Source organism: Giraffa tippelskirchi, chromosome 11 (assembly GCF_054371585.1).
Source record: "Giraffa tippelskirchi isolate mGirTip1 chromosome 11, T2T-mGirTip1v1.2.pri, whole genome shotgun sequence".
Lineage (NCBI taxonomy): Eukaryota > Metazoa > Chordata > Mammalia > Artiodactyla > Giraffidae > Giraffa > Giraffa tippelskirchi.
Genome location: NC_137285.1, coordinates 37,538,779 through 37,565,562, shown reverse-complemented (window position 1 = coordinate 37,565,562; position 26,784 = coordinate 37,538,779). Strand labels below are relative to the sequence as shown.

The 26,784-nt window shown below is 38.5% G+C and overlaps 1 protein-coding gene across 2 annotated transcripts in view; it reads right to left on the bottom strand.

Moving 5' to 3' along the window:
* Positions 1-26,781, bottom strand: part of FAT4 (FAT atypical cadherin 4) — a 173,468-nt gene extending 146,687 nt beyond the window's left edge. For both annotated transcript variants that reach the window (XM_081538149.1, XM_081538150.1), the window contains exon 1: positions 20,286-26,781. In XM_081538149.1, coding sequence (XP_081394275.1) covers positions 20,286-25,460 — 5,175 coding nt within the window. In that variant the 5' untranslated portion in view covers positions 25,461-26,781. The remainder of the gene's footprint in view (positions 1-20,285) is intronic.
* Positions 26,782-26,784: the final 3 nt, after the last annotated feature.

Below are 26,784 nucleotides of genomic sequence, written 5' to 3'. Positions count from 1 at the left end.
ACAATAGCAATTTCAATTTCATAATATAAAAGGTATTTTTAATCACTTGAACTGTAAGATTTACCATTATGCTTGATAAATATTTTACTCTTAAAAATTCCTTTATATCAGTAAACTACTTCATATTGGTAAGATCAGATTTGTTTGATCCCTCACTTTTATCAACACTAATCACCATGCTGATATTTTAGAAATTTATAAATCAAAAGTTAGAATTATTTTATAGTACTCTTTAATACATTTCATAAAAAATAACATACATGCAAGATTAAGAATCACATAGTTACTCATTTATTTATTCAATCAACATTTAATAACACCAAGCTCATTTTTTTCAGTTTGGGAAAATTTATACTTTGTATCATTTGATTAATTGTTGAAAAAAATACTTTGCAATATTTCTGTCACCTTTGTGCATACAACCTCAAAGATGTCATTTTGTTTAACTGTATGTATTCTTTTTATAAAAAGAAGGAATGAAAGAACATTTAGGAAATCATTAATCTTTTGGATATGAGGGAAAGCCACACATAGTCTCAATAAATCAATGTCTTTGGAAGACACAAAAGATTTCTGGTTTAATTCAAAATCCTTTATTTAAAATGCCAAATGTCTTTATATTATGCAGAAGTGCTCCAGATGGCTAGGCACATGTTTCAATTACACTAAATTGCATTTTTTCTACTTGTTCTCTTACTCTTTACATCTAGAATGTTACTGATGGTATCTTGAGTGGGCAGGTAAAAATACTTTTATTTTAAATGTAAATGCTTTTTGGATAAGGGAAAAGAAATCATACATGAATTAAAAGACCTTGTGCAACATACTGTCACAAGTTAAAAAGTAATTGAGCAAATGAGGGATCCTAAAATCTTGTTAAAGTTTTATTAATTATTAATCTATTTTCTCATAAGTGGAAATCACTATACCATGCATTCACTTCTCAGAAGACCAGAACTAATGAATACTTTGGGCCTCTATACAGACAATAATTCCACAGTTACAGAACCATAATATGAAAACTAAGAGGTCTTTCTCAAATAAGTCAGTAAAGTACATAATATATTATTAAATGTAAATCTCTAATATTAGCATAAACTGCAATATACCTACTACCTCAGGCCACCTCATGTATTTTTCAAAGCACCCTTTATACATTCTGTTCAAAGCAAAAAGTCCTTATTTAAGGTCCTTCTAAATATACTCTTCTAGAGTTGACGCACAGAGCCATTCCCTTGTACTTGGAACATTATTTAGTACTTTCATATTGGTTTTTTTCCTGGATCTCTCTGGGAAATATTGCTTTTCATAAGACAATTTAATCTCTGAAAGTTTAGCTGTACCAACAAAAATCTATCACTTTTATCTCCTTTCTAAATGTACCACAAATGTATAAAATAAATAAATAGAAGCTATCTTGTGACAGGTAATTTTTGAGAAGGCAGTGAGGGGATTCTGAATGCTATTTAACTATTTATAATACATTTACATGAGTTTAAGTAAACAATAAATAGAGCTGTATGCATTTTTACTTATTCAATTAATGTTTTAGTATTTCATTAGTTTCTAGAGACATTTGTTATAGCTTGTCAACTAAAGCCAAAGGAGTCTAGTAGTTTTGAGTAGCTATCAAAGAGGAAAAGGGAATTTTCCACTGGGGCTCTCTGTGTTGATCTTACTGTTATTACTATCACTTCAGAGAAGTTTCCAAATTTGCAAAAGTATAATTCATCTCTTTTAAAAAAACCTAACCAATTAAAGAAGAAAGGCTTTTCACAAAGAGATCAGAGGCCATTGGCATCAGAATCACTTGAGGGGCTTGTTGAAATGACATGATCCAAGGACGTTCCTTGAATCTTCTAAAAAATAATTTTCTTTTTAAATAAGCATCCACATGAGGAATCCTCATGTGCATTATGTTCTGAGAACTAATCAAAGTAAAATGTATCACTATATGAGAATGGAATATTTTTAAAAGTTTGAATTTTTTTTATTGAACATACCAAATAGAAACAATAAAAGCCCTTGGAAAAATAAGTTGAAGAAAATATTTTCATACATTCTCATATTTTGTACAAGTCAGTCATATTTCAAAGAAAGTCTTTTCAGATTCATTTGATTAAAATTTTGCTTCTACATTCAATCTATCTTTTAATTTATGACATTCCCAAAAAGACTTAAAGTGATCTCAAATTCTACCTATGCAATAAACACATAAAATTATACAAACAATATACCACATATACTGAAAATACTAATTTCTTATTTAAAAGTTCCCATACTAATGTCTATCAGAAACTTCATTAGCATGTGCTACTGATAGGGATAGGTTTTACAGTGCCTGGGCTCCAGTTCGGGTTTTATGCCTTGCTAATAGTATGACCCAAAAGGAGTAAAGTGTTTTTAATATCTATTTTTATTTATTGATTGGTTTGGCTGTACCAGTCTTAGCTGTGGGATCTTCAGTTGTGACGTGTGAACTCATAGTTGCATGGACCCCCTGCACTGGGATCACAGAGTCAATGGGCCTCCAACGAAGTCCCCAAAGAGTGTAAGTGTAAATTCATCTTTCCCTAGACTTGAGTTTTCTCATCTATAAAACAGTGGTGCGTGAGTGTGTGCTCAGTCACTAAGTCATAATGGACCCTTTTGCAACCCCAAGGATTGTAGCCCGCCAGCCTCCTCAATCTGTGGGATTTCTCAGGCAAGAAACCTGGAGTGGGTTGCCATTTCCTTTTCTAGAGGATCTTCCCAACCCAGGGATCAAACCTGGGTCTCCTGCATTGGCAGATGGGTCTTTATCGCAGAGCCACCAAGAAAGCCTACCCAAAATAGGAGTTATATCATCTATTTCACAGTATTATTTTGAGATTTGAATTAAAGAGTACAAATCATTATCTTTTCTTAATAAATGGCTTGAATTATTTTAGGAGTAGTTTCCATTATTGTTTAATGATCACTGTTTAATAACCATGCTGTTATTGTTTAACAACATTATCAGAGACAGAAATAATGTTGAAGACAGATGAATCAAATATAAGCATGCAAAGAGGCTTTGTTGAGCAAAGGTTGCTCCTAAGGGCAGGCATAAGCCCAGAATGGACAAGTGTTCTAGGGGGAAGGGAGGCCAGGAGGCTCATTAGGACTGAGGGGCAGCCCTAGACTATCTAAGAGCATCTTGATACTACAGTATCTCTGGGGTAAGGCTCAAGATGGATATACTTTAAATCAAACTCTGTTTAGTTACACAATGAATTCTCATAGGAAACATTTTAAAAATAGAAAAATATTAAAGATAGGTTTTGTCTTACAGCTTTCTTCTCAGAAGATAGACCAAGAAAATGATTCCACTTCTAATAATTTAAAATCTATAGACAACCCCTTATGAAGTACAAAAACTGAATTCTTAAGTAAGATAAATAATCTCAATTGTATGAAACCAGTCACTATGATCAACTGGTAAAACTTTATTTCATCACAGCAATCTTCTACATGTTCTGATAATGGTTTGTGTAATGTTTGTGTTCCTGTTGGACTGCTTGTCCTCGAAGGCACAGATCTGTAAAATGCAAATTTGAATCTCCAGTACTAAACACCGTGTCTGGCATATCGAACACTGGGATGAAAGTTAAGGATGGGAAGGCAATACAGAGGCAAATAAATTATTCACAATAAGACCAAGGTCCTTTCTTATGTAGAAGTCCTTGATTACTGTGGAAAAAAGATTTTAGCAAGGTAAACATATGGAAAAAAAAAAAGTGAAAGTGTCAGTCACTCAGTCCTGTCCCACTCTTTGAAACCCCATGGACTGTAGCCTGCTAGACTCCTCTGTCCATAGGATTCTCCAGGCAAGAATACTGGAGTGGGTGCCATTCCCTTCTCCAGTGGATCTTCCCGACCCAGGGATCAAACCTCGGTCTCCTGCATTGCAGGTGGATTCTTTACCATCAGAGCCAGCCCAGAAGCCCCAAATTGAACACAAACACCTGGGCAAATGGACAGGAGAAAGAACAACAGCTCTTCTGTTCTGTGTCCATCTTCCATCTCAGAAGAAAACTGGAAATCCTAAATTTGAATTCTCTTCCGAGAAATACTGCAGGATAGCTCCCAAATTTGCTCTCATTTAAAAGCAGAGGTGAAAACATGAGGTGTCTTTTATGCAGCTATCAATGCTGTAACCTTGCTATCATGCCTGGTTTATGACAAAGTTAGCATCTATGCAAATAAAAAAGGTGAGAGATGAACTATATACTTATTTGGGGTGAACATTCTGGGTACATTTATTTAATTTCTCAAAACTGCTCTGTGAAATAGACTTCACAAAGAGGTAACTGACACACTAACATATTAGACAGCTTCCCTAAGATCATGAATTGTGCCCTAGTGTGTCTGTACCAAAAGTATTTGCTCTTCCCACTGTTTGCTATATTTGAATTCAATAGTCTTCTTGTTTACCTGGTTTGATAATGAAAACTTTATACATGAAATAGCACTAATCTTCAATGCAATCTGCATATAAATATACCTGGTTATATATACATACATAGATGTTTACGTGTATTTATAAGTATAGGCTCCATATTGCCCTTTCTTCCATGATTAAATCCATATGAATTATCAGTTACTAAATTGACATTAAATATGCTATTTTTTCTTCCTTCTAACCCATTATTAAAAGTAGAAATTGATTCATTCATTTTTGAGTGTTTAGTTAGGAAATCTGTTTAGGTATATCAATGAAAGAAATGTCCCTTTCAAAGTTAGTTTAACATCTAATTTAATTCGGTTAATCATAAAATCCCTTGGATTGCAAGGAGATGAACTGGTCAATCCTAAAGGAAATCAACCGTGAATATTCATTGGAAGGACTGATGCTGAAGCTGAAGCTCCAATACATTGGCCACCTGATGCGAAGAGCCAACTCATTGGAAAAGACCCTGATGCTGGGAAGGACTGAAGGCAGGAGAAGAAGGGGACAACAGAGGGCCAGATGCTTGGATGGCATCACTGACTCAATAGACATGAGTTTAAGCAAGCTGCAGGATACGGTGAAGAACAGAGAAGTCTGGTGTGCTGCAGTCCACGGGGTCACAAAGAGTTGGATATGACTGAGCAAGTGAACAACAACAATGAATCATAAATTCAAATCTTAGCAAATAGAAGTTTTCTCTGATTTCTCAGCATGTCTTTCCTTTTAATGTGACTTATAGTTAATCTTTGAAGCAAGTAATATTCTTTGAAGGGAGATTATTAACTCTTCAAAAAATTATTTGATTATATATTTTAGTTTTTAAAAATTGAATATTCATTATATAAATATTTCAAACAAAAAAGTAAGATCTGGCTGGCTATGTATAGGTCAAGATTGAGTTGCCTTCTTTTATATTTATGGTATTTTTTCTTTTTATCTCATTATTTCTATTACCTTAGCAGATAATAATTTATAATAATTAAACAGCAGTAGAGTGTGGTAGAAAGAACAAAAGCTTTGAAACCAAATGCATTCAAATCCATCTTTACCACAGAACAATTTACTCAAATTGTTGTGGTCCTTGATACTTCATCTGTGAAATGGAGATACTGAGATGCACTTCAAAGAATTTTTGAGAGGAGTAGATGAGATAATATCTGTAAAGCATATAGTACAGTGTCTGATACAGTTGGAAATCAACCAAAACTAGCATCTTCCTATCACTCCAGTTCTGTTTAAATTTATTTGTCTTCGTAATCATGGTACATTCAAAATTATTGCAATGTGAGTGCCTTGACCTCAGATCAGACACATAAAGAGAGCAGTGCCATGTTTTATTTCCTCCATTAGGACAGTAACTAACTCAGAAAAGCACAGAGAAAATAGAACAGTTTCTAAAACAATTTTTCTTAGAAATAAAACTTGTAAAGTTGCGGTGCTTACTATGCATTGTGGGAATATTTAAAATTATGTCTCTTCTAGATGTTTCGAGTATGGTATTAAATTGAAGTAAAGGTATTTTACACCTTAAATATGTTCTGACGTCTAATTTCTAACAGCCTGTCTTTCAATAAAGTTTTTATTTTTATTGTATTTCTCAGGTAGCCTGACTGTGTTTTAAAGTGAGTCTAATATTTGATACTCTTAACAGAACATGGTCCATAAATTGGATGACACTTATCTGGTTTTGCATTATATTAAAATTAAAAGAAGAATCCTGAAATTTACTTAAATTAAATGCAAATAAACAATGTAACAGCCACCTCCATTTCCTTAACTTAGGTAATAACCTTTCTTTGCTGAGGTATGTTTTTCAGCTTATTAGTCACCATCATTTAAAAAGTTATTTTTTGCCAGATATATTATAATGGAGAAAATAACCAGAGAGGTATTTTCTAATGTGCTTCCTTAGTAATTTCCTTTAAACTAGGAAATATAATTTGTAAGTTGTGCTTTGTTCCCCATCCACATGGCATCATTTGAAGTGTCATCATAATTTCTGCATGAACAGTAGCTATTTACATGCCTGGTAGCTGTTTACACTTTTTTTCTTTTTTAATCATTGCCTTCTGGACCACACAAGGAGTAAATAAGTAAATGTAGCACCAATAAATGTAAACCAAACAGACTTTTAGGAAAATATGCAGTGCTTTGTACAGTGGTTAAGGTAACTAATTAGAATTCTCTCCTTTTACCACATGAAGCTGCTGTAGCTCAGAGAAGTTTAACTTCTGCTTCAAGGTCACAAAGCTTGAAAAAGTACAGCCAGGATTTGAACAAAATTAGTCTGACTTTCAAATTTATGCTTATTTCAGTATTTAATCCGGAGAAGGCAATGGCAACCCACTCCAGTACTCTCGCCTGGAAAATTCCACGGACGGAGGAGCCTGGTGGGCTGCCGTCTATGGGGTCTCACAGAGTCCGACACGACTGACGCGACTTAGCAGCAGCAGCAGCAGCAGCATTTAATCAGGCAATACACAATTATACTCAATATTAAGAATAACATAGAACTCCTTCAGAACTTGAAGTACATATTAAATCCTTTAATTAAGGATTTAAAATAATTATTTTTAGAAACACTTAAGTCAGAAAATAAAATTTAGATTTTTCACTTTGTCAAATGTTTACCCTGTATACTATAAGAAGTTATATCAACTAACATAATGCATTTCCTTAGGCCGCTTTTTGTTTCAAGTAGTATTTGAGGTAGAAGGTAGGGACAAGCTAAGAAGTAAATGAATAATGTGATTTATTTAATTTTAGACATGTATAACAAAGATCTTTCTCCTGGAGAACTGCCTTTGCTTAATGTTAATACGTCTCAGAGCAACACCTCCTTGTATCCTCTGCTATCCAACATCTAAAAATACCAATTTTTTTCCTTAACAAAAATTTTATTCCCTAAATGTATATTTTCTTGGTTGCTGAGCAGCAAAAATTCTTCATTTTAGTATAAACACAGTGACACATAGGCAGAAAAGTGCCTAGAAGAAAATACAGTAATAGACACTTCTATCAGCTATGGCCATCTGTGCTCAGTTTGACCCAAAGTTTTGGCAAGATTATGTGGTTCCTCCCATCACAAAGCATCTTGTCCTATAAAGAAAATTTTTACTCCCACATCCTACATTTTCCAGCAAGTCAGGGGTCAAGTGTGTTCTAAATCTGCCAGGCCCTGGACTTGAAATCCTAAGGATTCATTACTTACTTGTAATTAACTACAACCTCAATGGATAAATAACTTTGCCTGTTTTATTATGCAAGGTAATAAAATACTAAGCAGTAGATGCAACACAGACAATTCTGTCCTATTTAGTCATGCAAATAAATTAGTATTTTAATCTTTTCAGTGGAGAATTGAAGTTACATCTTACAAAAATACTGAGTCCACTTTTTGTAGCAATTAAAGGACTGGCATACAGCTACTAGTGAGGAAAAACACTACAATAAAGCAATATAATTAATTCAAGTAAATTTAAGTAATTCAATTATGTTTCTAAGAAATGATCACAACCTAAGACACAGGTTGCTAGATTTGGGCCAAGCCTTTTAAACAATTGCCTTAAATGAACCTTTAAAGAATACAAATAAAGATACTTCATGGATTGGTTAAGCTAAAATCTTACTGAAACCAAAATGGTCAGGTTATCCCTGTGATGTGCTACAGAAATGCTAATGTGAAAGCCCCAGTAGGAATGCTCTTCATCTGATTATAAAATATTAATTCACTACATGAAATAAAACCAAACAAGAGCACATTACCAAGAGGGCCTCTCTTTTGATCCATAAATAGCTTGGTAGAATCGTACTTTTACCATTTGTCATAAGTACATTCTAAAAGACATCAAAATAAGAGATACTGAAAATGTGTCACTGTATTAGTAAAAGTACCACTGAGAAAACCATCAGTTAAACATAGATCTCTTTTGAGCATCTGTGAGATAAATTCTTCTTAGGTCGTTAAGTTTAGAAAAATCTGCCTTTCTTTTGTTAACTGCCTTTTGTGTGTGTGCTTATTTAATTGAGGACACCATGGCTTACCTACCTGATCTTATATCTCTGTTTAATCCGGCCTTTAGCAAACTAAATATAATTTAGTGGACTATCTAAGTCATACATTTTCTGTATGCTACTTTTATATATTCCAGGATTATTTTTTTAGCTATACTTATTTTTGCTTCCCAGACTCATTTAACTATTCCATCATCCTTTTCTTTGTATATATATTTTTGTAACCTGCTTCAAACCCACTGTAGCATGAAGTGAATGTGTCTATAAACATAAAGAGTAAATATTTTGACTAAAAGACAAAGTTACATACAACAGACCACTATGCCAAGCAGAAGGGAAACATATATACTATGGATATTTGCTTATTTTGAACAATTTCAGAAAGTAATAAAGCATTTTTCTTTTCAGGGAAATGTTTTAATTATGAATTAGAAAGTTTACACCAAAGAAGTTACCAGAATTTATATGTATTACAGAAAACAAAGTAGTTTCGAAGAAAAGATAGTTTTACCTTTATTTGATGGGACCAGTCAGTTTGACTTCAATGAAGAGAACTACATTAAGTAATGGACCAAAAAATTTCAAAATAGATTCTCAGGTAAACACATATGATTCCATGGTAGTCAATATTCGACAATAGAGAGATGAATATTTCTCATCTAAATAAAAGAGAAGGCTTTAAGATGAAACTGACACTGAATAATCTGTTTTAATTTGATTGTTTCATAAGCAACTAAGCCTCTCAACAAAGTTTCTGGATTAGTAAATTAATTCCCGTAAGAGACTATAACTATTATTGAATTATGTCAACAATAATAAAATGATGAATGGATAAATAGCATCAACATAACTGTAGACTGAGCGGTGTGGTTTAGTGTCAAGCATGTGGACCAAGTCAGAAAACTCTGAATGTTAGTTTAGGTTTGTGACCACATACAAGTCATGATATTCGCTGTGTCTTTTCCTATAAATGACGCAAAAAACACCTTATCAGCCTCCTCACAGACTTGTTAGGAAAATCAAGGGGAAAAAAGGAAGAATAGTACTCTAAAGCACTCTAGAAATAGAAAGCTTTTTTAAAAAAAACCCAAAAAACGTTAATACTTCTGTGCATATCTGTACTTTGGGAAGAAAGAGGAAGGAAACTAACAAATTTTAGTGAGTGCCTTTTTTTCCCCACTCATACAAGAAGTCTTGAAATAGGTAATCATATCTATTTTACAGATGAGGAAAATAAAATTCAGAGAGTAACCATGACAATGTTTGAATCAAGCTTCTCCCAAATCAAAAACCTGCACTCTTTCATCTAAACTTCAGTCCAAATGAAATGCTAAATAATATTTTCTTTGCTGTATTTTATTAGTCAAGTTGACTGATATTATTGATGTTAAATATTGAGCAAGGATGGTAAATTTGAAAAAAGAACGATAGCACTTAAACTTATCAATATCCAAAGTAGAATATTGCTATTCTGCTTTTTAGCAGAAAGAGCATCATGGTTTATAATAAGTCAAGATTTGCTCTCTAAAGCAAAATGTGATAAGTTCTAAGGAAATGAGAAGCCATGGGAATACAGTGACATATATACATTGTTATATATATATAATATATGTATTATATATATATATATATTTATATTCTAAAATGTTCTACTTGACCAAAAATGTCTATAAAATAAGCATTGGTGATCTCACTGTACTTTAGGCAATACAGATTTCTGGAGATTGAGTTATAGGTTTTTAACCACTCACATCATGCAGCCATGGTCATTTAATCCAGGAAAATCAGTCCTGGATAATTAGCTAGCATCACTAATTTCAGAAGAAGCTCCACAGCTTGGCTTGAGACATGAAAAACGACTCCTTTCCTTCAGCACGCTTCACTGACTGAACTCCTGGCCCTTAGGCAGCATATTTGCAGCATATTCAACAGTAATTCCTTAGTTTATCAAAGATTTACTGAGTGTCTGCCCTGAGCCAGACATATTGAAGGTGCTGGGAATACAGCAATAATAAAGAGCAGAAAACCTTTTCCCTGGTGGAACATATATTTTTGGAGGAAGACACACCATAAACAAAATAAAGAACTAACATATGTGTTCTGTTGGGTGATGATAGGGACTAAGAAGAAACAAGAAGAAGGAAAGAGGAAAAGGAAGGTGGAGGGAAGGAAAACTCTGCAAGGTGACTTTAAGAAAAGAGATAAGGAAAGTGCTCAGCAAGCAGTTGAGGCTGACAGTGCAGCCAGCACAAGGCATGAGACAGGAGCACCCGAGGCCAGGCCAGAGCCCACATTGAGACTGCTGAGCAAGCTCAGGGACGGAGATCCAGGGGAAGAGATGTTAGGAAATCACTGATGAGAGGGTCACATAGGGCCTCAGGGCTCACTCTAAAGATCTAGCTTTACAACCAGTAAAGTGCAAAGCCTGGGGGTTTGAAGAAGTGAGTGAAATGCTCTCACCTATATTTTAAAGGATCACTTCTGCTAGACTAGATAAAAGAGATCAAAGACAGAAGCAGGGAGGTCAATTGATCTGTTCATTCATTCATTCAACAAAAATTTACTTTGTGCTTACTATGTTCCAAGTAATGTTCTGTGCTCTTGAGCTACATCAGTGAACACAGCATACCTCCACATACCTCCCCTTGTGGAAGAAGACAGATAAAACATAACCAAAATTATGGATCAGCAAATCATATCACACACATGCACTTATGTATGCACTTATCTGTATAGTGTATGTATGTTATTTAAAGCAATAAGACTGGTTGGACTCCTCACCTCAGGGGAACAGAGTCGATTAGAAAGAGAAGAATTTTAAGAACTGATTCCAGCGCATTCCAGCACTGAGCATCTTGGGAGATGAGAAGAAGCTAGTGAAGGAGGCTGATCAATTCTATGGGGGAGGAAGATGAAACACTACAGTAGGGAAATGGAGATCAGGCAGAATGGGAGAGGGTGGGGCTGTAGGAATAAGTCAGAAAATAAAGGTTAATTCTCACTTAGAATGGGAGATACTGGCAAATATTTGAAGTGCAGGAGAAAATGATCCAAGTAGCTATCTGGAGGAAAGGGCATTCTATGGAGAAGGAGGAGCCAGGAGCAACAGTTTTGAGGTAGGTGTGTGCCTAGCAAGTTCTGGGACCCAGCAAGAAGACAGTATGAATAAAGCAAATAATCAAGGAAGAAGAAGAGTAGGAAAGAATGCTGGAGATCAGTAAGAATATGTCTTCAACAATCCAAGGGAAGGATGATGGTGTCTTGGACCAAGGGAGTTAAAGTGTAAGTGATGAGAAAAGATCAGTTTTCAGGTATATTTTTAAGAGAGAGCCAAGATTACACACAGGCTAAGAAAAGTGAGAAGTCAAAAATAACTTCAGATTTTGACCTGAGCAGTTAGAAGATTGGGGTTGCCATCAGTGGAGGAGGAGACGGTTAAGGATTGAGTCAGTTTTCATTGGAGAAGATACAGGAGCTCAGATTTGTAAATGTTAACTTTGAACATCTATTGAGAAACTATTCAAACATGTAAGTGGTTTTTTATATGAATATGGAATTCAGGAGTGATATACAAGGTAAAGACAAAATTTTGGAGTCATCTATGTATATGTTATTTAAAATCATGAGGTTGATTGAGATCTTCCAGAGAATAAGTGTAGATTAAAAAGGACTAGTTTTTCAAGAACTGATTCCAGGGATATTCCAACATTTGAAATTCGAAGTCATGGAGAGAAGTTGTTGAAGAAGGCTGAAAAGGCACTGGTCCAAGAAACAGAATAAAAATCCTCGGAGTCTGATGACTTAGAAGTACATATACAATGGGCACTGGGAATTGCCCAATGATGTAAAAATGTGGCTATTATAGAGACATTGGTAACAACAATTTCACTAGAGCTGCAGAAGCTAAGCCTGATGGGGGTGGATTTATGAGACAAAGAGAAGAAAGAAGACAAGTATAGGAAACTCTTTCAAAAATTTTGCTGAAAAGGGAAGAAAGTAAATTAAGCAGTAACTGGAAGAATGGAAATATATTTTCACTGAAAACTGAAGAAAATAAAATGAAGAACTGACACTACAGGTCCATTTATTCAAGGGTAACCTAGATAAAGATTAAGAAGTACCTATATAATCCTACTGGGCTTCCCAGGTGGTGCAGTGGTAAAGAATCAGCCTGTCAATCTGTCAATGCAGGAGACATGGGTTTGATCCCTGGGGGGTGGGGGTGGGGGCGGAGGTACCCTGGAGAAGGAAATGGCAACCTACTCCAGTATTCTTGCCTGGGAAAGGCCATGAACAGATGAGCCCGGTAGGCTACATTCCATGGAGTTGCAAAAGAGTTGGAAGTGTGTTAGCGACTAAACAACAACAGCAACAAAGTTATCCTACTACTGGGCCTTTAAATTTCACTTTACCCTTTATTTTTTCAGTCACTAGTATGAAGGAACATAAAAATATGAAAGCAACTTTTTACACAGTAAAACCTGAATGCCTATGAGAGTACAGAAAGTATCAACCATCCTTATAACATTCTGTGATGGGATTAAACATACATACTCAAGTCAGACTGCTGGGTTCAAATCCACTTCCACCATAAACAAGCTCCATAAACTTGACTTTCATTAGCCTCAGTATCCTCATTTGTTAAATGGTGAGATGTCACAGATTATTGTGAAGGCAAGACATTGCCCAGTGCTCACCAGTGTCTGACATAATGGAAGCACTTTATATATGTTAGAATCTATGTACAATAAAATGTTTGCAAAAAACATCAATAATCTGAAACAAATAATCCTTAACAATGCCATTGGCTCCCAACTGCCTGCGGTCAGAGTTTATAAATGTTTCTCAACATTTTCTGAATACCCTAAAACTTGGTTTTAACTCCCAATTGTTTCCTAAATATTGATGTATGTCTGGACTCTGTGTCCCTATAGTCAGTTCCTGGGTACCACATACATATAAAAGAAAGAAAGTGAAAGTCACTCAGTGTCCAACTGTTTGAGACCCCATGGACTATACAGTTCACGGAATTCTTCAGGCCAGAATACTGGAGTGGGTAGCCTTTCCCTTCTCCAGGGGATCTTCCCAACCCAGGGATCGAACCCAGTTATCCTGCATTGCAGGCGGATTCTTTACCAGCTGAGCCACAAGGGAAGTCCACATATAAAGTATCTTCCAATTAGATTGTGTCATCTTCATGACCTTATTGTCCTATTCTGTCTCAGGATTTTAATACCAGGGAAAATCCATCAACCTTTGTATGATGATTGTATACAGCCTTGTACAGTGGCTGCACACATGTTAGTACATGGCATTATGTATATTTTAATATGTTACATGCATACATTTTATAAATAACATTTGCCTAATAGAATTTTTTTTTTATTTTCACTTCTCTGCATTATTCATACTCTCTCCTTACTTATTGTAGTATTAAAATCAGCCATATGTTGTCAAAGACTACTTAAAGCCTGAAAGCAATAGAATATATTTACCATTTTCCATATCTAGGACACTTTAAGAAACCCTTTAATTTATTTTGGTCATATCATTTGCCAGTTACTATTCCCCAGTTTTCACTCCCAAGCTCCTAATTCTGAATCCTACCTAATGTCATGGTTATTATAAAGAGCTGAACCTTAGATTTATTAATTCTTAGAAGAGAGGACACACTTCAGAGCTTGTGGAATCCTTTATAGTCACTAACTCAACAATCCCTCACAGCTAATGAGGTTCTTCGGCAGTTTTTCATTGTAATGATGACAAAGAGCAAGATGCAGACAATGCAATGAAAAATTGATTCCACAAAATACGAAGTACATACGTATCTTTTCAAAACTATTCTTAGGGTAGTTGCTTCAAAGTATAGTGAAACAAAAAAAAAGGATTAAAAATAATTTGGGTTTTAATAAAGGCAAAAAAAAAATAACCAATAACTTTGTCAGAAGATAAATTATATCTATGGAAATGTGTAACCAAAAGAGAGAGAGGAAATTGAGTATCCTGAAGCCATATATGAAATTATGCAGCATGAGCTTAATCATTCATCAGTGTTTCCTATCTGTGTACATGACTTGAAAATTTATAGAGCCCTTTAAGTCACAGTGTTTTGTTTAACAAATTCAAAAACATACCAACAGGGATAAAACAAAATCAGAAAATAATCATAGATTATTAAAAAATAAACACCGTGGAAGTCAAAAGCTGAGAAAGTAAGAAAATGTTTTCCTCTTTTTCATATAATCTTCACAAGCCAGCCACACAATTTCATCATTATTTCTTAGGAGAGTAAGATTTATCATCTGAAAATCCAAAAATGGATCCTCTACCTTCATAATGTACAGCGACTGCTTCCAACCTGCAGAATACTGTGGATGAGGAAAGTCACCAAATGTGCCCTCCCTTTGTCTCTAAGGCCCCTCTCATGTTCTCACCCTCTTCTTCCTTGTTCCAGAAACACCTCCACATGTCCTCAAACTGGTGTCCTTGTTCCTATCAGTAAGTGACCCATAGGAATGAATAGCATCTGCTGAAGGTCTTGATTGAGGCAGCAGAAGTCATACTTCTCTTGGTTCAGACAATACATAATACCACTTTTCAAAGACTTTTTAACACCAAAAAAGGGTGTGAAAACAAGGTTATCAAAAGCTTACGTATACAGTTGTATCCATCAGATTAAAGGTCCCTCTCTTAACTAAGGCCACAGACTTCCCTGGCTTTATAGGAGAGTAACTATGAACTCAAATAATGGACTCCAAGTCTGGATGTTGGTTTTCTTTTTGTCTATCTGCATTTAAACAAATCACTTAACTTTTCTGAGACTGCTTCCACAACTACAAAGAGGGAGTGATATGACATGTTGTGAGGCTCAAATGATAAAACTGCTAAAGAAACAGTACTCAGCTCAATCACTGAACACAGTAATACTCAATAAATTTTATAATAATTATTACCATTATTATTAAATATTCAATTCTTTGCTTATATTTTGACTGTGAGGAATGACACACAAGATATACAGGCATTTAATGTAAGGCTCACTCACCTTTATTCTAAACAGTCTGGAAGAAAAGTATTTCTAAGCTTGATATTCAGTATTAATTACAAATGTTTCTCTTGGAAATCTTGATGGTTTCATTGTGAAAATAAATTGGTTTATTATCAGTTGCTAAAATTCATTTCTAATCTTTAAAAAAACAATTTGTTCACTTAATATTCTAAGTGCACTTTTAATAGAATATTTCTAGTTGTCTATTTTTACTGAATTGCAAAAATGTCGGTACTTAGACCAATGGTTCTCCCACCACAGAACATGGTGCCCTAGGCATACCAGAGACCCATGAAAGACACTTGGGAAATCAAAACTGTATTCATAATAATACAAAGCAGTGTTTGCCTTTTCACTGTGTTGACATTTACACTAGAAGTGCAAAACCGATAGCTGGTAAAACTGCTGGTACTTTAACACAAAGCCAAGCAGTGGCTCCAAAGTATTCCAGGTGTAATTGTATTATTCACTTACTAGTCACAGTGAAAATAAAATGCCAGTTTCACTTAAAAACTGAAGACCTTTCCTTGAAGAAACAGTAAAATTATTAATTTTATTAAATCTCAACCCTTAAATCCCAATGTCTTTTCAATATTTGAGGTGAAAAATAGTAAAACATGAACAAAGAGCCATTAATCTGTACCGATGTACAGTAGTCTCAAAGAAAAGCATGTGTGTGATGGATTGAGTTGCAAGCTGAACTAGTTGCTTTATTTATGGAATACAATTTTTCCTTGAAAAAACAACTGATAGAGAAAGCAGGCTTTTTTAAAAAAATGGCAGACATGTTTTGTTTGTTTGAAAATGAACAAAGGGAGCCTGATACTTCAGGAAACAACTAACAATATATGTTATTAATGATAAAATTTGAGCTTTCAAGTGAAAATTCAAATTTGGAAAACTTTGAACCATTACCATGATGTTGTATGTCAATACATGTAAAGGCTCTTTTGATAAGATCCTTATCAGTTATACCAATATTTTCCAAATGACCAGTGCCTGAATTTTCTAAGTCATACATAGGTGAAATTTCCATTCACAAAGCAAGATAGATCAATATTTTCATGCAACAAAGTATGAAAAATTCAATGGCAGGGTTTCAGATTCTTTATTGCAAGTAAGTTTTAAGAAACAGCCACTTGTGAAATTCTGGTATAGTATCAAAAGAAAATCAACAGTTATCTGAAAAGGATATCAAAATATCTCTCTCTTATCCACCTTTGTCTGAGGGAAGATAGATTATTTTCATATATTTTAACCAGAACAACACATTATAGTAGACAAAATGAGATCTGAGAATCCAGCTGTCTTCTCTTAATCTAGATATTTATTTATAAGGGATTTATGAAAACATAAAATAATGTGTCTTTTTTGGTATTTCTTAAGGTTGACAAAATTAAGTTCTTTTAATAACAAATATATATTATATGGTTACTGTAATTTTTAAAGAAATTAATAAATATTTTAAAATTTTCTCAACTTTAATGTTCATAACATGAATATCAATAGATAAGACACACACAAGCAAAAGCTTTCTGGGGTCTTGAGGCCAACCAGTTTGAGAACTGTAACCTGGAAGTATATACAGTATTTCCTTTGATTTAAATGCTAAGTTCCATGTGAGACCACCCACCTAAATTCTTCTTTCCTCTTTGAGCTTTCTTACAATTCTCAGTTCATTTATAGAACAGAGATAATTGGTATGTCTTTATGTCCTTAGTTCATTTAATTATAAGATCAAACTTACTAATAGCCCCCTCCATTCCCCCTGCTTCTCTCTGTTGATTATTCCTGAGACACAAGAACACATGTACCAGCCTTAGCTCTTCTACCATCTCATACAGCAAACATGTACTGAGCACTTCTATACATAGGGTAATATACCAGACTCTAGGAGATATTATTACTGTCAAGGAAATATTATACTAGGAGATCATAAAGACCAATGACACAAAGCCTCTGACCTTCAAAAGTCCAACCCAGTCCCTAAGTTGCATGTTCCCATAAAACACATGTTAAGAAAGAAATGCCTATGGATGTGCTACATCTCTATTTTTTGTCGTTGAAGATAGACAAGTGGTACAAAATGTATATGAGCTATTCTAACATAATCAAGACTCTTTTGAGAATACAAAGATGCAAAATGAAAGGATATTAAACCTTGTGTCTGCAACACAAAAGCCATCCTTCAAAAACACTCATATATACCAAGGTTTTAGCTATGATAGGTAGGGGAGGTGAAGGTGTACAACTGGACAATCTCTGGAAAGAGCAGTACCGGAGCCAAATCCCCAGGACCCTTCCCCCTCCACACAAGTGTCAGAGCTTGAAAAAGAATGCAGATTAAATCATTTCTCTTTTACCACTGACCCTCTGCTTGTCCATGGAATGTGATCAGCCATGACTCTAGCCAGAAACCTGAGTAAGCAACCCAGACTCCTATCAATGTACAGGAATAAATTGTTAAAAAATTCTTTGGAGAAAAGTTTGTACTTGGAAATGAATAATTGAAAAATCACCTCTGAAAACCCTAGGTAATTTATAGCTTCTTTTTGCAGAATCATGGTAAATTAATTGTTTGAGCAGAAGGAAAAAAGAACTTTATTGTATACACTTGAAAGATACAACCAATAATAATATGAAATTCTAGCTCCCAACTACTGCTTTCAATATTCTTTGGAGAAACACATTTGCTTTTAATTTTAGGAGTGGTTGGAGCTTGGGAACTCAAACTTGGTTTACAATTTCAGCACTTTAGTTCACAGAAGATACCCTGACAAACAATTTTTTCTCATTAAAAAAATCATCATGGTGAATTCTCTCCAAATCTTTAAACAGGTTATAGTAAATATGAATAAGTTTTCATATTGGTGTTATTTGAGGTTAAAAAATAAAAGACATATTATCTCCTATTATTAACAAAATGATTTATAATTATTACTTTTAGTCCTAATGTCTAATGAAGAGACAGCATTATTTAATAAGTTTAAGCCAAGTCAATCTTTGCATATCTAATGGGTAAATAGTAAGACTAAATAAATCTCTAATGATAACAATGTACATTTATTCTCATTGCCAAGCAAAGGTAATCACTTTAACCAAACAGCAACCAATAACATAATCTGTTTTATAGTTTAAAATTTTTTTCTAAAGCCTAGAATGACTTAATTGCCTGTCTTTAATAAGTATTTCCATTTTTAAACTAATTAAATCTCTTCATCTAAGAAATAATTCCAGAGACGGAAAATAGAGCCAGGAAGTGGGTTTTGCAGAGGAATAACCCCAAATCAAAATAAAATTACATGCAAATCATAGCCTGAGTTAAACCAAATAACTCAGTATGTAAGAACTATCTCAGATCGTTAAAAACCTAATTAGGTAAAAGAGGACATATGGGTAGAAGTTTCTTCAGGGCTGTGTGTACAAGATAAAATTGAATTTCACTTAGAATGATATCTCTAAGAATTATGTCTCTATTAAGAATTACATCTCTAATTATATATCTAATATCCTCTAGGCCATGAATATACTGCTCCATCCATAGAAGAGACATAACTAGCTATTTTGAAAAAAAAAATGACATGGGATTTTAAAAGATAATAATAATAACTAAACATTTTAAATGAAGAAACCCCTCACAGCTATAAAAAAGAAAAGAAAGCAAGAAAACAAACACATGAGCCTCAAATTCACCAGCATGTTGTGTCTGGGTTCTTGCCAAGTATCACAAACCACATTTGATAGTTTGTGTTTTTGGCTGAGTGACACCAGACTATCTTTGAAGGGATATACTGAAGGGGAGAGAGAACTTAGGAACCAGCAAATGAGCCTTCTGGGGTATAGCTGTATCGTTTCTAGTTGATGATCGAAACAATGTTGGAAGCAGTTCAATTAAAAAAGCAAATCAATGATACTCTGAGGTAGTAATAGTCAAAAATATACCCCGGGAAAGGCCAAGCTTGAAATTCTTTGGCTTATGCTATGAAACATTAGTGTCTAACCTATCAGCAGACAGAACAACTTGTACCTATACCATGGCATTGAACAATACGGTGTTGTCTCAAGAAACAGCTTCTAATCTCTGATCATTCACAGCACATTACATGCTTTAGTTCAAGAGAGAAGAGAAAGGATTATGTTAAGTCAGAAGACAGTGCCTTAAATGTGAAGGCAGATGAAATCAGGAATCTCCCTAAACTTGGCTCAGCACATTAAAATTAGTCACTGTCTATAAAGAAACTGCCAAGACTGCTGAGGATGTGAAAGTTAATACTGTCCTGATGTAAACTGTCAGTCCATTGCCACTCCCCCCTAGAAAGCCATGCTATAATGCTGATTTCTACCAAAGTTCTTCATTGTGGAATAGAGATTTCTCAAGTCTGAAATTCCTCATCCTCTGGTAGACTTCCTTAACTGTGAGGTGTTTAGTTTAATAAGGTGATTTAACTTGAATAAATGGATTTTTTCCTGAACTTCTGAAATGGCTAAAGAATTCTCCTCAACTTTGCACATAAGATAGTATGAGATGAAATACAAGGTAAAAAGGGTTCATACTTTGGTTCTGATGAGGTTGAAAGCTAAACTGTATGTATTTCTTGTTAGTCTGTAAGATAGAACATTTTTATATGGTCCTGTCAGTAAAATGAACAATGCAACAATAAAGGTAAATCATTATAGAAAGCAAATAGAAAGAGAATGATCTTAAAAAAAAAAAATCAATAAATAATTCATAAGGAATGACAAAATCATTACCTCTGCTCTCTGTGTTCTGGGAAAAGCAGTTGACTTTTCTATGGCATAAACATCCACCAGGTAAAGACATGCTCCTTGCTCCCGGTCCAGTATGGCTGCAGTCTGAATGATGCCACTCCGTCGTCCAATAGTAAAGAGCCGTCCAACAGTTTTTTCCTCACAACGGACTGAGACAATATAATACTCCACTGGGGCTTCCGATCCTCTAGGGCTAGCTGCTTCTATTGATATCACATTGGTGCCAATGGGTTCTCCCTCCTTCAAAATGGTTATATATTTGGGTTGCGTAAAAACAGGTCCATCAAGGCCCTGAAGAATGACAGTCAATTCAGTGGTTGATTTCCTCCTTTCAGGGCCAAGGTCTGTTGCTGAAACTATGAGATTATAGATCAGCTGAGAAGGCACCAGCGCTGAAGCCACTCTCAGGTCTCCACTATAGCGATCCACAATGAAGGTGTCCGTGTCACCATTGATGATCTCATACTCCACCTCTCCATTTGCCCCTTCATCTGGGTCAGCAGCCATGATTGTGGTCAGAACAGAACCAATCACAGCTGAAGGGTCTGCAGCCAGGGCATTTTGTGATATAAACATTGGAACATTGTCATTGAGGTCTGTAACCAAAATAGTCACGTTTTTCAAAGCATACCGTCTAGTTTCTATAGGTACAGCTTGATCATTGGCTTTTACGGTTAACTCAAAGAGATTAGCAAATTCCCGATCTATCTCAGCATTAGTATAGATAGTGCCTTTGACTTCATCTATGCCAAAGTGGTTGCCCCGTGGCATCTGCTGGATGATCGTATAGGAGAGTTGCCCATTAATGTCTGCATCAGGGTCATGTGCAGTCACAGAAATGACAGATGTTCCAATGGGGATGTTCTCAACAATAGACTTGAAAATATCCCCAGGAGGGAAGCTAGGAGGATTGTCATTGAAGTCTCTCACGTGTATAACCACTGACATTGTAGATGAACGAGGAGGCCTTCCTTGGTCTTTTGCTGTTATATTTAATTTGTACAAAGACTGTGTTTCAAAGTCCAATTTTTTGGCAAGAAAAATACTCCCAGTGTTTGGGCTAATGCTGAAAGTTCCATGGTTGTTTGTCCCAGTGATACTGTAATGTAAGTCAGCATTGTCACCCGAATCTGAATCGGTCGCAGTAACAGAGGACACGAGTTCACCGATTCTCATGTTTTCCAAAACATCAACGAATAATGTTGATTTAGGGAAAGAAGGGGTATTGTCATTTTCATCTAAAATATCAATATTTAAGGTACAGGTCGAATTGAGGGAGACTGCTCCTGAATCCACTGCTTGAATTACAAGGGAATAGGCAGGTGTGGCTTCATAGTCTAATCTGCCAATCAGTGTCACCTGACCAGAGGTGCTGTCTATAGCAAACTGTCTTTCTTCATTTCCTTTTATTACAGAATAGTGAATAAGTCCATTATTACCTTCATCAACATCTGAGGCAGATACTCTTAAAACCTGTGTCAGGTTGGCTGCTGACTCTGATATTGTTGCTTGGTAAAAGTCTTTTAAAAATTTGGGAGCATTATCATTTATATCCTTCATGTAAACATGTACCGTGGCCTGATCCTTAAGAGGCTGAGGGAGCCCCTGATCTGTTGCGATGACTGTAAAGCTAAACACCGCAGTCCCCCTCCGCCTCATAAGAGACTCCCTGTCAAACTGATGGGTATTTGTAATTTCCCCACTAATTGCATGCAACTCAAAATCTGGCTGCACCATTTCAAAAGAATACCTTACTTCTCCATTTGGCCCAAAGTCTTTATCTATAGCACTTACTTTGCCCACAAACGACCCAGGTCTCTGTTCTTCTTCAAAGTAAAATGTGTAATTGGTACTGTTAAAAAGAGGTCTGTTATCATTTACATCTTCTAAAATTACAGTAACATTCACAGTAGCACTAAGGGGTTCCACCGCTCTGTCAGAAGCAACAACCAGTAAAACATATCTGTCTTGAAGTTCACGGTCCAGTTCACTTTTTATATACAATTGACCATCTGGGAATATGCCGAAAGCATCCCCGGTATTGCCTTCAGCAATGCTGTACGCAATTTCACCATTTGCTCCTGAATCTTTATCAAAAGCTTGCACTTTAAAGAATCGAGAATTCACAGGTTCTGACTCAGAAAGGGTGACCTCATAAGAAAGCTGGTCAAACACTGGTGGGTTGTCATTTACATCATGGACATAAACTGTTAAGATGAAACTAGAGGAGAGCTGGGGAACACCCATATCAGATGCTAAGATCTCTATCTGGTAGGAACCAGCATGAACATCCAGGGGTCCTAGCAGGCTAATATTACCATTCCTTTCATTGATAGTAAAGAGATTCTTGGGGTTTTGCTTCAGGCTATAGAGTACCATGCCATTGACACCTTCATCAGGGTCCACAGCTTTGGCTTGGAAAATGCTGTGACCTGCCTGCCAATTTTCCACCACATTCACACTCTCTGCTGCCTGAAGGAAATGGGGAGAGTTGTCATTCAAATCCTTAACTGTTATGTTAACCATAGAGTCTCCAGTCACTGTGCCCCCACTGGCTACTACTTTCAGCTGATAAAAGGATTGCTCTTCTCTGTCAATCACACTTGCTGTGGTAAGCTGCCCAGTAACCTGGTTGATAGCAAACATACCTTTCTGATCCCCGGTAGTAATGAGATAACTGATGTTGGAATTGAGATCCATGGTGGATGCTGACACACTACCCACATGATATCCCAGGGCCACATTCTCAAATACCACGAAGCTGTAGGCAGCCTGGCTGAATACAGGCGGGTTGTCTTGAGTGTCCAACACAGTGATGGTTACTATCGCCTGGTTAGGAGACTGTAAATTGCCACCATCAACAGCCACTATTTGCAACTGGTAAGCAGTTTTTTCTTCTCTGTCTAGGGCCATTCTTGTAGAAATAACCCCACTCTGAGCATTGACCTGAAACCGAGACCTGTCCCCAGCTGATATAGTATATTTGATGGTTCCATTGAGACCCAAGTCTGGGTCAGTGGCAGACACCGTAGTGATGTAGCTACCTCCAGGCTCATTCTCCTGAATATGAGCAAAGTACTGGACTGGGTAGAACACAGGGCTGTTGTCGTTAATATCCAGGAGGCTCACATTTATGCGAACCATTGATGACTGGGGAGGTGACCCCAGATCTGTGGCCAGAACCAACAGGGAGTAGAAAGCTTGTTCTTCCCTGTCCAAGGAGGAGATAGTACTCAACCTCCCAGACACAGGATCCAGGCGAAAGGACCTCTGGTCGGTCTCAGCTTCCTGTAGGGAGAATCGCACTGTCCCATTGTCACCCAGGTCCCCATCGGTTGCCCCAAGCACCAGCAGTTCAGTCCCGGTAGGCGCATTCTCAACCACAGACACATTATATCCTTCTGGCTGGCTAAACACTGGCTTTTCATCATTCACATCCAAGAGAGTCACAACAAGCTGGGCATAGGAAACCTTGGGGTGAACCCCCTGGTCCCGAGCACTGATATTCAGTACAATCTGGGAAGCAAGTTCACGGTCCAAGCCCCCAGCAAGCCCAGTGGTCACTAGACCGCTGTGTTCACTGATGTGGAACCAACCCAGTCCATTACCAGAGACGATGCTGTAACGCAGGTTAGCATTGAGACCAGAGTCGCCGTCAGTGGCGGACACTCCACTCACATAGCTTCCCGGGGGCGCCTCCTCGCTCAGGTTCACTCTGTACACTTGCTGTGCAAACACGGGAGGGTGGTCATTGATGTCATTGACGAAAATCACCAAACTCGCCACGGAAGAGCGCGCCTGAACCGCTGCGCCAGGGGGCGCCCCGTAGTTATCCGAGACAGAAACTGTCAGGTTGTAAGAAGGGATGCGTTCCCGGTCTAGGGCGCTGGCAACTTTGATGAGACTCAGGTTCGGCACTTTACTGCTCTGCACCTCAAAGTGGCGCTGCTCGTTGCCCCCAAGGATCTGCACGGAGATGTTCCCATTGGCCGCTGGGGAGTCTGCGTCCGTCACGGTGAGCAGAGCCACCACCGTGCCCACTTGAGCGTTCTCATCTACCGAGGCGTAGCGCGAGGTGGCAGGGAAGTAGCGGAATTTTACCACCGGGTCATTATCGTTGACGTCCAGCAGCTGAATCAGCGCCTCGGCACGCCCCGTGAGGGAAGGCACGCCTCTGTCCATAGCCTGCACCGTAAGCGAGTACTGGCGCCGGGCCTCGAAGTCCAAGGGCTCCCGCACCGTGATGAGCCCCGTTTCGGGGTCCATTTGGAAGGGGGTCCCCTCGTCCTGAAGCCGATACCGGATATCCGCGTTGGTGCCCTCGTCCGCGTCCGCCGCCGCCACCTGGAGGACGCTGGAGCCCACCGCGGCGTCCTCAGGCACCCCCGCCTGGTAGTGGGAACTGCCAAAAACCGGGGGGTTGTCATTAATGTCCTGCACAGTCACGTTTACCTGCAGGTAGCCCCGCCGTTTGGGCTCGCCCTTGTCCTCCACTTCCACCAACAGCTGGTACTGCGGTGTGACCTCGCGGTCCAGCCCGCCCTTGGACACCAGGTGCAGGAACGCTCCCTCGCCGCTCGGGTTCAGGGTGATATCCAGGCGGAAGCGACCCGCCTCGTTGCCCTGGATGATGCGATATGACCGGTGGTCAACGCCATTGGAGCCGATGTCCGAGTCGGTGGCAGTATCCAAGATGACTTGCCGCCCGCTGCTACTGTCCTCCTTGAAAGTGACCACAATCGAGGGTTCTGGGAAGACCGGGGCGTTGTCATTGAGGTCCCGCACCAACACCCGCACTTCGGTGGGGTAGGTAGGTGAGCTGGAAAGAACCACCAGGTTGATCACGTCGCTGGGCAGGCTCTCGCGGTCGATGGTCGCAGTGGTGTACAGGGCCCCGGTGCTACTGTTTATAGCAAACAGGGCGTGGCTTTCGCTGAGCCTGTAGGTGAAGCCTGGGCGCGTCTGGATGGTACCCACCAGCGTGCCGGGAGGTTGCTCCTCCAGCACCTGAAACACCTGGCGCTGCTCCGCCCCGCTGACCCGGGCGGGCCCCGGGAGCAGTGACAGCAGCCAAAAGACACGAAGGAGCTGAAATAATGTTAAAGTGGGCAGCGGGAGCCACGGGCGGCCAGGAGCCCTGTCTGCTGCCAAGTCCATGGTCTTGGCTCGCTGGAACGGAGTGATAAAGAGAAGGAAGAGGTGAGGCCAAAAAAAAAAAAGTGATAATGACAGGGATCAAGTAGCACCAGCAGACATGCAGCCGATGGCTCTGAGAGCTCTGCTATTTCAAAGAACTTCCAGTCCAGAAGAAGCAATTCGCACGAGCAAAAGCCTCCAGGTAGCCATTTGGACGCTTAGTGGGGGAAGAGATGCCTTGCGGAAAAGCGGCAGGGCATTCCTCGGGCACTTACTCCTGGTTGTGGACGAGTTCCCAGAGAAGTTTCTCCAACCTCCTATATTTCCCCCTTCACTTTATTTTCGAATCCGGAGAGTCTGAGCGTTTTCGCCGGGGGTGGATAGGAGTTGGGAGAAGTTGCCTGTATTTAAGGTATAGGAGGAATTACCGCAAACAATTATCTTCAGAAACTTTAAAACTTACCCAAGGCGAAGAAACTGAGGAAGGAAGGACAAACTTCCGCAGCGGTGTGGAGAGAACAACTGCGCACTGGGGAGGGGGCGATGGGGAACCGAGGATTATCGAATTCCTTTCCCAAAAGCTGGAGACAAGGAGTTTCCTCGAGCTCCCCTCTCCTCAAGAATAAGGCTGCAGAGCCCTTCAGCAGGGCTGCAGAAGTGGCGCGGAGGCCCAGGCGGCGGCGTCTAAGCTGGGGCAGCCAGCAAACTGCATTCCAAACGCTCGCTGGGCGCTCTGGAGCGCTCAGCTCCGTCCCTTCTCCTCCAGGAGGAGCTGCCGCCGCCCCTGCTGTCGCTTCCAGCCCTTAGGCGGGCACAGGCAAAATCCAGCGCTCCTCAGCATTTTTTTTTTTTTTTTTTTTTTACCTCTGCCGGGACGCCTGCCGACCCATTATTTGTACATCCAAATCAAGCGCAGGTCCCCCTTTCTTCTCGGCCTCGCCGGCGTCGGGCAGGAGCAGCGCGCTGTCCCCGTGTCCCCTCCCCTCACCATGCCAAGGGACTCCTTCTCCGGCGGCCCCAGTCAGAAGCCCACTCTAGTGCGCCTCTCCCCTGACCTCTTGCCCTTTGGTTTTTTTGTCCCGTGTCAGTTTCACTTTGTAATCCACAAGGCTTTTTGTTTGGGGCGGGGTAGGGTGGTGGCGATCGGTCCCCCTTTTCTCCTGCACTGTTGATGGTGGAGGCGGGGAAGTCGGCGCTGGACTGTAGCGGCGCCGCCAGCAGCTCCGGACGGCGGCTGTCAGCGCTCTCCCTCTCGCCTGCCCGGGCTGAAGGTTGCAGCACCGCTGTGGAGCTGGAGCTCCGCGAGCCCCTCTCAACCTCCGGCTGGTCCCTCTCACTCTCCCCG